The sequence below is a fragment of the Petromyzon marinus genome, chromosome 31 (genome assembly GCF_048934315.1).
Source record: "Petromyzon marinus isolate PM22_M1 ecotype Great Lakes invasive population chromosome 31, UKy_Petmar_22M1.pri1.0, whole genome shotgun sequence".
NCBI lineage: Eukaryota > Metazoa > Chordata > Hyperoartia > Petromyzontiformes > Petromyzontidae > Petromyzon > Petromyzon marinus.
The window spans coordinates 8,628,916-8,641,379 of NC_133697.1; the positions used below are offsets into that span (position 1 = coordinate 8,628,916).

The following is a 12,464-nucleotide window of genomic DNA, read 5'->3' on the forward strand; positions in this document are numbered from 1 at the left end:
TGCATGTTTTCAGTGCTGTTAGTGGTACAATCTACAGTGAGGGGGAAAAAAGTATTTGATCCCCTGCTGATTTTGTACGTTTGCCCACTGACAAAAAAATATCAGTCTATAATTTTAATGGTAGGTTTATTTGAACAGTGAGAGACAGAATAACAACAACAAAAAATCCAGAACAACACGTCAAAAATGTTATAAATTGATTTGCATTTTAATGAGGGAAATAAGTATTTGACCCCCTCTCAATCAGATTTCTGGCTCCCAGGTGTCTCTTATACAGGTAACCGGCTGAGATTAGGAGCACACTCTTAAAGGGAGTGCTCCTAATCTCAGCTTGTTACCTGTATAAAAGACACCTGTCCACAGAAGCAATCAATCAATCAGATTCCAAACTCTCCATCATGGCCAAGACCAAAGAGCTCTCCAAGGATGTCAGGGACAAGATTGTAGACCTACACAAGGCTGGAATGGGCTACAAGACCATTGCCAAGCAGCTTGGTGAGAAGATGACAACAGTTGGTGCGATTATTCGCAAATGGAAGAAACACAAAATAACTGTCAATCTCCCTCGGCCTGGGGCTCCATGCAAGATCTCACCTCGTGGAGTTGCAATGATCATGAGAACGGTGAGGAATCGGCCCAGAACTACACTGGAGGATCTTGTCAATGATCTCAAGGCAGCTGGGACGCTAGTCACCAAGAAAACAATTGGTAACACACTACGCCGTGAAGGACTGAAATCCTGCAGCGCCCGCAAGGTCCCCCTGCTCAAGAAAGCACATATACATGCCCGTCTGAAGTTTGCCAATGAACATCTGATTTAGAGGACAACTGGGTGAAAGTGTTGTGGTCAGATGAAACCAAAATAGAGCTCTTTGGCATCAACTCAACTCGCCGTGTTTGGAAGAAGAGGAATGCTGCCTATGACCCCAATAACACCATCCCCACCGTCAAACATGGAGGTGGAAACATTGTGCTTTGGGGGTGTTTTTCTGCTAAGGGGACAGGACAACTTCACCGCATCAAAAGGGACGATGGACGGGGCCATGTACCGTCAAATCTTGGGTGAGAACATCCTTCCCTCAGCCATGGCATTGAAAATGGGTCGTGGATGGCTATTCCAGCATGACAATGACCCAAAACACACGGCCAAGGCAACAAAGGAGTGGCTCAAGAAGATGCACATTAAGGTCCTGGAGTGGCCTAGCCAGTCTCCAGATCTTAATCCCATAGAAAAATCTGTGGAGGGAGCTGAAGGTTCGAGTTGCCAAACGTCAGCCTCGAAACCGTAATGACTTGGAGAAGATCTGCAAAGAGGAGTGGGACAAAATCCCTCCTGAGATGTGTGCAAACCTGGTGGCCAACTACAAGAAACGTCTGACCTCTGTGATTGCCAACAAGGGTTTTGCCACCAAGTACTAAGTCATGTTTTGCAGAGGGGTCAAATACTTATTTCCCTCATTTAAATGCAAATTAATTTATAACATTTTTGACATGCGTTTTTCTGGATTTTTTAGTTTTTCTGTCTCTCATTGTTAAAATAAACCTACCATTAAAATTATAGACTGATCATTTCTTTGTCAGTGGGCAAACGTACAAAATCAGCAGGGGATCAAATACTTTTTTCCCTCGCTGTTTTAATGTGCACATGTTATTTTCAATTGACCAATCTTGACACATGGAACAAGACTGAAAAATCTGTTATTAATATATGGAGCTAATTTGTACGTAGTTAATATAGAATGAGTGCAGTATATTAATGATTATTGTTTGATAGTATAAAATAGTTTGTACATTTTTTTTGTAGAATACGTACTTTGATACTGTAACATTTGGAGATTTTTGTGTAATAGGTGCTCTTTCGTACCTGTTCTGATGGATGTAATATGTGCCACAGAAGCATAACTTCTGTTGCAGCTCAAGTACAGTTGCATTGACTACCATTCTGCAAATGCCCCAAGGAATGCCTTTGTCAGTTTCAAAACTATTGCCCATAACCGCATGAGGAAGCCAGAACCTCGAGCCTTTCTTTGAACATTTTTTGTTGGTGTAGTCTTGACTTCACTGCCTTGGGTTAAAAATTAACCCACAAAAGTAATACAAATTAAGTGCTCATGAATTCCCTGTTTTTTCCACAGTTCTTAGAGGCGTTCACATGTTTTATTGTACTTAGATTATCTGTTGGTAAAAAAAATAAGCCACAAATATTGTTGCGAAGCTGCAAGGTTTGTAATTTTAAATTCAGTGAGAACGCTGCCAGTCGGTGTTTATGTATTCAGCTCACACCCTTTTAAATCTGCTGTCAATCTATAACACTGAGAACAAATGGCTTCTTGAGTCTGCAGGGTAGGACAAAAATATAAACGGGTGGGAAATGCGTTTGCACACCAAGGTTTACTTCAGAACCATAATTTGGTTCCGTTTTATAATGTGTATATGAATTAGTTTTTGTGCTGCGTTTCTGTTTTGCCAAGATTGGTGAACAATGCTCAGCGAAATTGGTGGTACTGTGCTATTGATTAGGAACATTTTGCAAAAAACTGGCCTTTAAACCTTTATTCCTTATTTGCACACCACTGAATTGTGACATTTATGTGTTTGTGTTAAATAGTGTTTAAAACATAAGTGCCTTTTTTTTACTAATTGTAACAACATTTTTCTCATCTTTTGCTGCTTTTCATGGCTAAAATACCCATCTTCACTGTGTCCTCAAGTGGTCTGTCTTTCTGGCAAGAAGAATGTCAATAGATATGTATCTGTAGGTGGGCTTTAGCGTCTCGCTGAATCGGGATAATCTCACTAAACCGTTCACTTGGTAACTGCATTGCATTTCATTCTTCAATGACTGAGAAAAAAATTAGATGTATAATTTTTACGCACAGTTAAACAATATTGTGTTCGTTACACTGACATTTAAAAAAAGCAGTTTTAAATATTCTGTCAATTTTCAGTAATTCATTACTTATGAATATTTTATTTGGTGTTCCCTCGTGTAATGAGACTCGTACTAGATTTACCTTATTCTGCCTCAAGGTGCATCTTTAATTACGCTTAGTATTATTGCTGTTCCCTAATAAATATGCATAGCCTTTAAAACATGTTCTTTAACCTTCAAATGTACAGTACTGGAGCATTCCACACACCACATTTAAAATTCACCAACTTTCAAAAAATCTCAGTATTTATTTAATGGGTTATTTACTGTAAATTCTGTCTAAATATTTATTCATTAATTGTACCGAGTTATTTTATGTTGCACTTGTACATTCCCAACAGCGTAATAGAAAGCTGTAGACATGCAAAAAATATCCTGTTTACAACCGTTTGCCCATTGTGCTTCAGTCATGATCAGTTTTGTTAAGGGATACTTAACAGCAAAGATGTTCCAAAACGAAGACAAACCCTTCTGTGTTGAGACTCCCTCGTAAATAGTCTGCTTACTGTCAAGTGGCTGTGTAGGTGTGAGCGTGCTTGGCATGCAGCATTGTAGTCTGCAAAGCTGGGCATCACTGACATTAATGGAAAACAAGCCACCGCTTGTTAACTTTAGGGCTGGGAGACATCACCTTCTACATTTACATATGAATAATGGGTTAAGATCAGTTCTTTATTGTGTTAAGCAAAATGAAGTAATTGCAATGTTGCATGTTAATGTTTGCATCATATATGACGCTGAAGCATAAGGATGCAAAGAATTGTAACATTTTTCTCACTTTGTATGTATAAGTTTTCTTTTATCATTGAATGAGAAACGTTATATTATTATTTTTAGCAATAAGTCTTATTAACACTTATCTTCATACTATCTTGATTCATGTGTGCTATTTTTTTCTGGCACTTACTTCCTGGGTATAGTTTCCAAAGCACAAACTGGGATGTGAAGTTTAGTTGGTCCCAGATTGTTTTCCTGCAGAAAACAAATGTACTGTTACTTCTATAGAGAAAGAGGATCCTTTGGGTGCTGGACAGGAAATATTTTTCTGAAAGTGATGAATGCCTTTTTTAAGTTTGCCGGACACATTAATAGTATTCCAGTAAGCAGAAAAAGCTTTGTATCTAAAATTATATATTTTTATTGTTGGCAATGCAATCATATTTTCTACTGTTAATAAAATAAAAAAACACATTAAAACGTTCAATATATTTTTCTTCTTCCACTCTTCTTTCCCAATCCCCGTCAGGTTGTTCAGCATGACTCTGAAGAAATTGATGGTTCTGAAGGATTTGGATAAGGAGTTAAACTCTGTGGTAATTGCTGTCAAGTTACAGGTAAATGCGTTTTTTATATTAATGTCAAAAACGAACAATTCTAAATTGTTAAAATTATTAATTGCAAATTATGGATGATATAATGTTCCGCCTTGTTTATGATTCAGGGATCCAAACGCATCCTGAGGTCAAATGAAATCCCTTTACCTCCGAGTGGCCTCATCGAAGCTGACCTGGAGCTCACCTTCTCTTTACAGGTGCTATTTGATTACCTTCTGTGATTGCCTCGGCTTTCTGCTAGTTGTTTGTTGCAATATTTATAGTCAATATATAAACCAAAGTTGGTCAATTTAAAAAAAGTGTATCTTCAAATACACAAGTGGGAAGAAAAAAAATCTACTTTTTAAACAGCAGTTCAATTACTGTTTTATTGTTTGTAAACTTGGCAGTTGTACAGGCTTCTCGCTGTGAACGTGGCAATGGATATGTGGTGTTTTTGATGCAGTATCCACATTTTCTAAAGCGGGAGAGCAACAAGCTTCAGATCATGCTGCAGAGGAGAAAGCGATACAAAAACCGAACCTTCTTGGGCTACAAGACGCTTGCAGCTGGCTTCATCAACATGACTGAGGTTAACTGAGAAGCATTATTAAACATTTCATGCCATGTCTCGTTTTTTTGTTTGTTTACTTTCATAGTACATTTCCATGGTTGTTCCTTAATGTTAGTCAAGTAAGAAAATCTAATGTTCTCATGTCTACATAAACTTGAGCATCAACTCATTACTGCCTTAAAGGGCACCTGAGGTCGGTAATGAGACACGATCTTCTTTCAAGAGTTCTAATTTAAGGATTATCTCCGAAGGTCATTCCAGGGCGACTTTGTTTTACTCATTAATCTTAACGGGTGGCCTGACATCTGCATCAGTCTGCATCATTTTGTTTCCTGCTGGTTTTAAGATTAAAATGCCTTTGGCTAATGTAAACTCGGGGACCCACATGACTATTCTACCAGCTGCACGGTTGCATTAAGTATGTCTGCTCAAATCTATTATAGAGCTTATCATTTGATATATTGGCCTGTCATTTTACGAAGAGTATCTTATGCATACAGTACCTCCTTGGAGGACATGTAATTCATCTTTTTTTACTTTAAAAATATCTGTAACAGCCTGGTAAAATATTGATACCTGTGCTTGTTAGATGATGTATTGCTTACCTAGATTAATTCTCGCATTGAATGTGCTTTTCTGCCTCATGGTTCTTTGTTAAATATATGTGTGTTTTGTAATTTTTACTCTGCAATCATAATGGATTTGCAAAAACAAATATAAATGTTCATATTCTTGGTTCTTTCGGTAAAGTCACGTATAAGGGAAACAATAAAATAATAAAATAAAACAATATATTTTTTATTTTATTGTGTCCCTTATACGTGACTTTACCGAAAGAACCAAGAATATGAATCCCTGCAGTCACGAAAGTTTTAAATCAAAATTCAATGTTCATGTAAATATCTGAGCAGGATCGATAATTTGATGTTGTTGATGTAGAATTCAATGAAAGTAGATTGTAATAATTGCGTACCAAATATTGCTACTAACTGGCAATTAGTATGAAATTTGAACATCCCCTACAATGAGCGTCCTTTAGGGCCATATTGGCAAGTGTTCACATGGAGCAATTCTGTTTTGGCTCAACACGATGTGGTTGGCAGCACCACGTCTGGCTGCCATTAATCTTTGTCTTGGACGTACATGCCTGGGTAATTATTTGAAGTCCGGTTGCTTTGGGCAGACATTAATGAGTACACAAGCTGAACGTGCATCTGAATCTCTGGTAACGTAAACGTACAGTTACTGTGGTGCCTGTGGTGAAATTATTTGTATTTGCTTCAAAGATGTACAAGTGAAAATAAATAATAACAGTACAAGAAGTAAATACTTTTAAATCCTTTTTGCATTATTCTGCTATGAAAGTGTTATCGCAATATTATATTCTGTCGAGGCCTGGTCCAAATTACTTCAGCAGGGGACATGAGAAAGTACCTAAATGTGTGAAACCACCCTAAAATAATACATTTTTCATAGAGACCGTAAACCAAAAGCAATTCTGAATTGAAGGTGATGCAGCACCCAACGGATGGTGGAATGGTTCTGGGACTTCATGGCAACATAAAGGAGTCAACAGCTGGGCGCTCGGCAGAGATCTGCATCTTCTCCCTGTCAAGCCAGCCTGTAGACCAAGAGGAGGCAGTGGGGCCTGGTGACCGCAAGAGCAAGGCTCTAGGTATGCCTCTTGCTTTACAATATGGAATTACATTTCTTGTAAGCTATGAGTGCATGAAGATTTACAATATTTGAAAAGTGCCTATGCACTGCTCTGTGTTGTGTAGCAGTTGGTCACATGCTGTGGGTGGTGTTTTTTTTTTTGCATTTTAAAGCAGAACTTTTGCAATTTCCTTTTTGTGACCAAGACTGAAAGTTTGTGTATCCACTCGCATCTGTTGTACAACAACGTAGCGATTTAAAATCCATTAACAAATTAGTTTTCGGCTTGGTAATTGAATTGTAATACATGTCCACAATCTTCGTTATACTATAGTTATTTATCTCAATTGTTCGAAACCTTGTGCAACATTTTCTTTCCATAAATAAACATTACTCGGGAAAATTTCCACTTTAAAGTTTTATTTCATACAAGAAATATTCACACACTGGTGCCCTTATTCCACATACACTGTTCTGTGCTTGATATGACTTATATATGATTACATATTTTAGTTCGAAACCTGATTACAACTTTCTGATTTGTATCTCAGATCGCTCTGCAGATGCAGATAACTACTCGGAGGATGATGATGAGAGCTTTTCCTCTGAACAGGATGCAAGCGATGAACATGTACAGGTGGGAACGGATCCATCTGCATTATGTAATGATGCTCGATTTGACAAGTGTTTATTAAGCTTGTGTGCTGTATTTGATTACACCACCTGTTTACATCTATGAAGCTTAGAGCACAAGATAGAGTATCGAGTTGTAGCAGAAATGCCAGTGCAAGTTATCATTGAAGTGTGCGTGTAAGCTACAATTAGGGCACAAACTATCTCACTGCATCATTAAGGCAAGCTTGTTTGATTTGCCTAGTTGGGTAATTATAAACTTGAAGTCATGGAGGTGGCATCTGTTTTTGCCTTCTAATTTTAAGTATGCAATAATGCATGCGCGCCATGTAACGCATGCTGCGCTTTTATTTTTACTTCTGCTCCCGTTGGGCTGCGCAGGACATGTACGATGATTACAACCTCTCGGGCAAGTCAAAGAAATCGAGGCACAGAAAAGTATCCAGAGCGATATCCCTCAGCCGGGTTGGTATTTGAATCCTTGTGGTTTTAAAAAAAATAACAATTAACATGTATTTTTTTCAGGAAAGTCTCAGTCTCGGTGCTCTTGTGTTTTTTTTCAGGAGTGACCTGCATTGAGTTGTTGGCTATTTTTTTTACGTGTTGTCTTTGGAAGAAAATTTAAATGCAAAGACAATCCCACATATAAGAGGGTAAAATGAAAAGGTTTGCATAAATTATTTGATGAAACTGCTTCCTGCAGTGCTATATCTTGACAATCTCGCAACCTCAGGAGGTTTTGGAAGTACACATGTACACCATGCACAGACTCTAACCTCCACAATGCTTTATTACAGGAATGTGCTTACCTGTTACTTTTCAAGGCCACAGCAGACTGATCAGATCAACTTCAAACACATTGTTATAGATTTGATGTGCTGCCTTTGAAAATATGGTTGTCAATTCATGGAATTTGAAACAAAGTATGTGCCATGTATTGTGGAAAACCGTTTTTAACTTTATTTTGCAGTTTTATTTTGGGGCTCTACAAATCAAATCTTTGGAATGGCTATTATAATTATGGCTGTTAATCTTCGATGTACCGAAGTCCTTTTGCACAAGCACTGATTTTGTGCAAAGTGATCGTTTATAATTTACTTGGATTTTCACAAAGGATTAAGCAGTGATTGTATGCCCTATAACTGTTGTACAGAAGGATGCATTGTGAAACATGATGTAAAAGTGCACACGGTCAGCTGAGTACAATTAGTTTCTGGCAAATGTCCATTGCTTTGATTTCCAAGCTGAGGCTGAATATTGCTTTGCTTGCTGACATACATGTTTAGCAATCTACTTGTGTTACAGACGCCAGGGAGGTTCTGGCATTCCTCCTGTCCCATCAAATTCTAGTGTGTCCAACCATACATTTTAAGCACTTCACTGTTATGGCTATGTTAAACTGGGATGTATTCAATTAATGGTTCCACAAAACTTAATATACATGACACCAGCTGTCGTCTTAAAATGACAACCTAATTCATTGCCAACCATGCTTTGACATGCCATTTTTAAGCTTTACAAATGAGCAAAAATGACGTCAAAGTCCACCTTATGTTTTAAAAAAATAAGTTTGGGACATAGGGTCTTGAAACCCCTTGGATACAAGTGTGGCAACATTTTTTTTTACTTTAGTACAATTTAATCTGAAAGATGTTCACTTTTTAAGACATTCTGGTTTCAGGAGTGCATTTAATCTGATCAGCACGTGTACTCGCTTGACTTGCAGCAACCGAACCTGAAACAAAAAGTGGTGGCACTACTCAAGCGATTCCGTGTGATGGATGAGGTAAGTTAGTGATGTAGAATGCAAATAATTCTCATAATGTACCACAGGTGTGTGTGTTTTTAATGCGGTGGTATATAACGGCTTACTTTTTCTGTTAACATTTGCAGACTTATTATTTCTCTTTGGGGAAAGTAAATGGTGCAAGTTTTTTTTTCTTACTCGTTACTATTGCAAGATCAAACATTTAAAAAAAATTGTTGGCGAAATAGACACAAAAGGGGCGTGTGTATATTCTTGGTTCTTTCAAGAATATGAATCCCTGCAGTAACGAAAGCTTTAAATCAAAATTTAAAAGGGGTGTGGTTGATCTGCACTTTGATTATACTGGTTAACCTCCTCTGATTCAATGAAATGTCGCGATTTGTCTAATGTGTACTCTATTATTCTGTCTCATTGGTGATATTAGCCTAAAATAAAAATGCGCGTAATATTTCAATTATATGAAAAATAATACCGTACATGTCCAATTAATGCATGTATCAGTGTAAGAATCGATTTTAATCGATGAATTGTTACATATCTGTTGTGCAAAGTGTAGAAAGCATTACATCATTGTCCTTTTCCGGGTACGTCCCGCTAGTAGACATATATTGGGGCCAATGTTGCCATAGGTTTGAAGGTCATGCATTGTCATCGTAGAACCTGGACCTTGAGCAAGATCCGGGAGACCAGACCCGTGAGATGGAGGAGGAGGAGGACCTCAACTTGCTCTATGACAGCTTGGAGCTCGACAACCCGAGTGACAGTGGTCCTGATATGGATGACAATGAGAGCGTCGTCAGTGCACCAAAACCAACGCTCAAGTGAGACCAAAGTGAAGCGCCTATAACCTACCATCACTGAAAACACAGGCTGATTTAACAAGTATGAGTGTTCGTTTTTATCGGATTTCTTGGCAAAATCATCTTGATATTTAAATACCAGAAATTGGGCAAAATGCCATGGCGATATGTTTTGGCCGTTTCGTAAAGTTTTCAAGTTATTTTGTTTAACCAGATGAGGACTTGCGTGTCATGGATTGCCTCCATTTGGAAGAGTGACCTGTCACCAAAATGACAAAAACAATAACATAAATACAAAGTACAGCAATTAAGCAAATATAATCGTAGCAACAACCATGGTTACACAATAAATATAAAACGGCGCACAAACAAAATCTACATTTTAAAATCAATTTGCAGCAACAAATGTGGCTTGGGACATGGGAATATGACCCAGAGGCAACTGTATATGTATATGTACACAATAATAAGGTGACATTACCACCAGACTGTATTAATAACAAACAGGAGCACGACAAAACATTTTGTAAAGTACGAACACCTTTTGATTACCCAGAGTAATGAGAGGTGAAGGGTATCCCAGATAAAACGAAAACATGAATAATGCAAAACATTAATTGCATTATTTAAAGACATATTTTAGTTGACATGTATAATAGGGGTACAAAAGTAGAATGTGCCATCTGTTCTTGATTCTTAAAGTAATCGGTTGACTTGCTATGTTGCATTTACATGGGCTCAGTCACTGATGCCCTAAGCCAGGGGTGGGCAACGTCCGGCCCGCGGGCCTCATACGGCCCGCAAAATCATTTGGTCTGGCCCTGCCAAGGCAACCGCAGGCAGGACTCGAAATTCAATAAATCTAGGAGCAAACCTGGAAAAGCAGTTGCGAGTAGCAACATCATCAATACCAGCTAACATCACCAATACCAGCTAACATCATCAATACCAGCTAACATCACACGCCTCGCCAAAGAGAAGCAGTTCCAGCCATCACATTAGGAGTGAATTAATTAAATGTTTGACCAAATATAACAGGAAAATTTTTAAATTGATAATTTTGTATGGCCCGCGAATGATGTTATAAATATCGAAATGGTCCGCAACTTGGATAATCCATCCACAGATATTCCAGAGAACTTGTGTAACTGAAAATGAAAAGGAGAATTCACGTTTGTGATTTTTTTCCTTTTTAATCAGATTTTTGGCAAAAGTTTAAAACGATTTGGCAAAATTCTAAAGTGATTTTCATAAAAGTGTGAGTGGCGCATAAGGCAACTATGTATGTGCCTACAATAAGAAGGTGGTATTCTCTCCACTATGTAGTTTAAGTGGAAATTTTTAAAGTGTAGTGATGTAAATGGAGTCACTATGGCATATAACGCCAGCTACTGTCACATTAGTGGAACTGTGCGGCTTGGGCCTCTCTCTGGCACCAGAGTAGGTATGGCATGGAAGTGGGCCCTAAAGGGCAGGGTTATGGTGATGGTCAGAGAGAGGGCAAGTAGGGATGTGAAAGTCTGGATGAACCTGAGAGGGCACGTGACCGGGACAGGGTAGCGAGGGGGCCCAAAGGGTGGCTTGAGGGACATGTGATGCTCGGTCAAGAACCTTCTGGTAAGATCCAGAATAGAGGGTTTGGTCGAAGGCGGAGCGAGGCCACGCTCGGGAGCATAAAAGGGAGGTCCCGAGAGCGATCGCCCCTGTCTTCTGGAATCAACCCGCCATGCTACGTCTCCTCGATCTTCGGTCGTCACGTTCGGCATCGTGGGTCAGGCAGTACGTTACTGACCTGACCCGGTTATGTAGTTACCCTTTTGGGGTCTAGTTAACTGTTGTGCGTTTATGTCGTTACCTTATTGGGTTGTAGAATAAACGTGTTGCCTCCAAGTTCAAGTGTGTGCCTCCTGTGGAAACCACTACAAAAGTAATGCAGGTTTTCAAAAAGGTGGTGATCTGTATTGCCTCAAGTGTTTCAATGTTTAGAACACTGTGGCCTCTGCCACATATTGGCAGTTGGTTAAATACTTTAGATGTAATCATTCATTGTGCACTATTAATACTTACACTCGTTGCACGCAGTTGTGTGTAAGAGGGAATTACTTGCATTTTTATGAACTTCTGTCGCACCGTACGTAGCCAACGTGCTAATCGGAGGTGCGATTTTTTTATGCAATATAGGTTATTTAGATTCATTCCACTAGATTATATGTGTACTGCCAAAAAATTATGAAAAAATGTAACTTTCAACTGTAACAATTTAATGACTTGTGCAGGGAGTGAATCCTTTATATCACCATTAAATACATTCAAATGTGTTAAACATTTTCAGGCCATTCTTTCAAGAGGTCTCTAACTCAAGCTCTCAGACTGAAATTGCCAGCATCAAAAGTATGAAGAGCCAGCCCAGGGAAGTCGCATGCCAGGTTAGGAATCATCCTCTCAATTTCAATATAGTTGTTGGTGTAACATTTTAATAATGAGCATAAAAGGATAAAAGTAGTGTCGATATGGGAAAGAAGTACATCAATCCCACATTGATCATAATCGTCTTGAGAAAAATGAAATATTATTTGTTTTCCACAGTTGTGCTTGGGCAGCTCTAAATGCCTACTGGATATACATGGACATCGTGCATAAATATATATATGGGTTAACAAGAGTTGTAATTGAAAAGGAACTTGGGAAACGTCCTAGGATATAAAATGTAAAATAAAAATGAAGACATTACTTTTCATTCTTGATGAACGTTATCTCGTTGCTTGCTTCCGTTTTTCACATGAGTACT

General features: G+C 38.5%; 1 protein-coding gene across 3 annotated transcripts in view; it reads left to right on the plus strand.

Moving 5' to 3' along the window:
* Positions 1-12,464, plus strand: part of PACS1 (phosphofurin acidic cluster sorting protein 1) — a 37,297-nt gene that overhangs the window by 5,069 nt on the left and 19,764 nt on the right. For 2 of the 3 annotated variants that reach the window (XM_032963869.2, XM_032963868.2), the window contains exons 2-10: positions 4,179-4,266; positions 4,374-4,463; positions 4,712-4,837; positions 6,329-6,494; positions 7,027-7,112; positions 7,490-7,573; positions 8,835-8,894; positions 9,534-9,697; positions 12,009-12,102. In XM_032963869.2, the coding sequence (XP_032819760.1) occupies positions 4,179-4,266; positions 4,374-4,463; positions 4,712-4,837; positions 6,329-6,494; positions 7,027-7,112; positions 7,490-7,573; positions 8,835-8,894; positions 9,534-9,697; positions 12,009-12,102 (958 nt within the window). The remainder of the gene's footprint in view (positions 1-4,178; positions 4,267-4,373; positions 4,464-4,711; positions 4,838-6,328; positions 6,495-7,026; positions 7,113-7,489; positions 7,574-8,834; positions 8,895-9,533; positions 9,698-12,008; positions 12,103-12,464) is intronic. The other variant, XM_032963870.2, reaches the window with a different exon arrangement.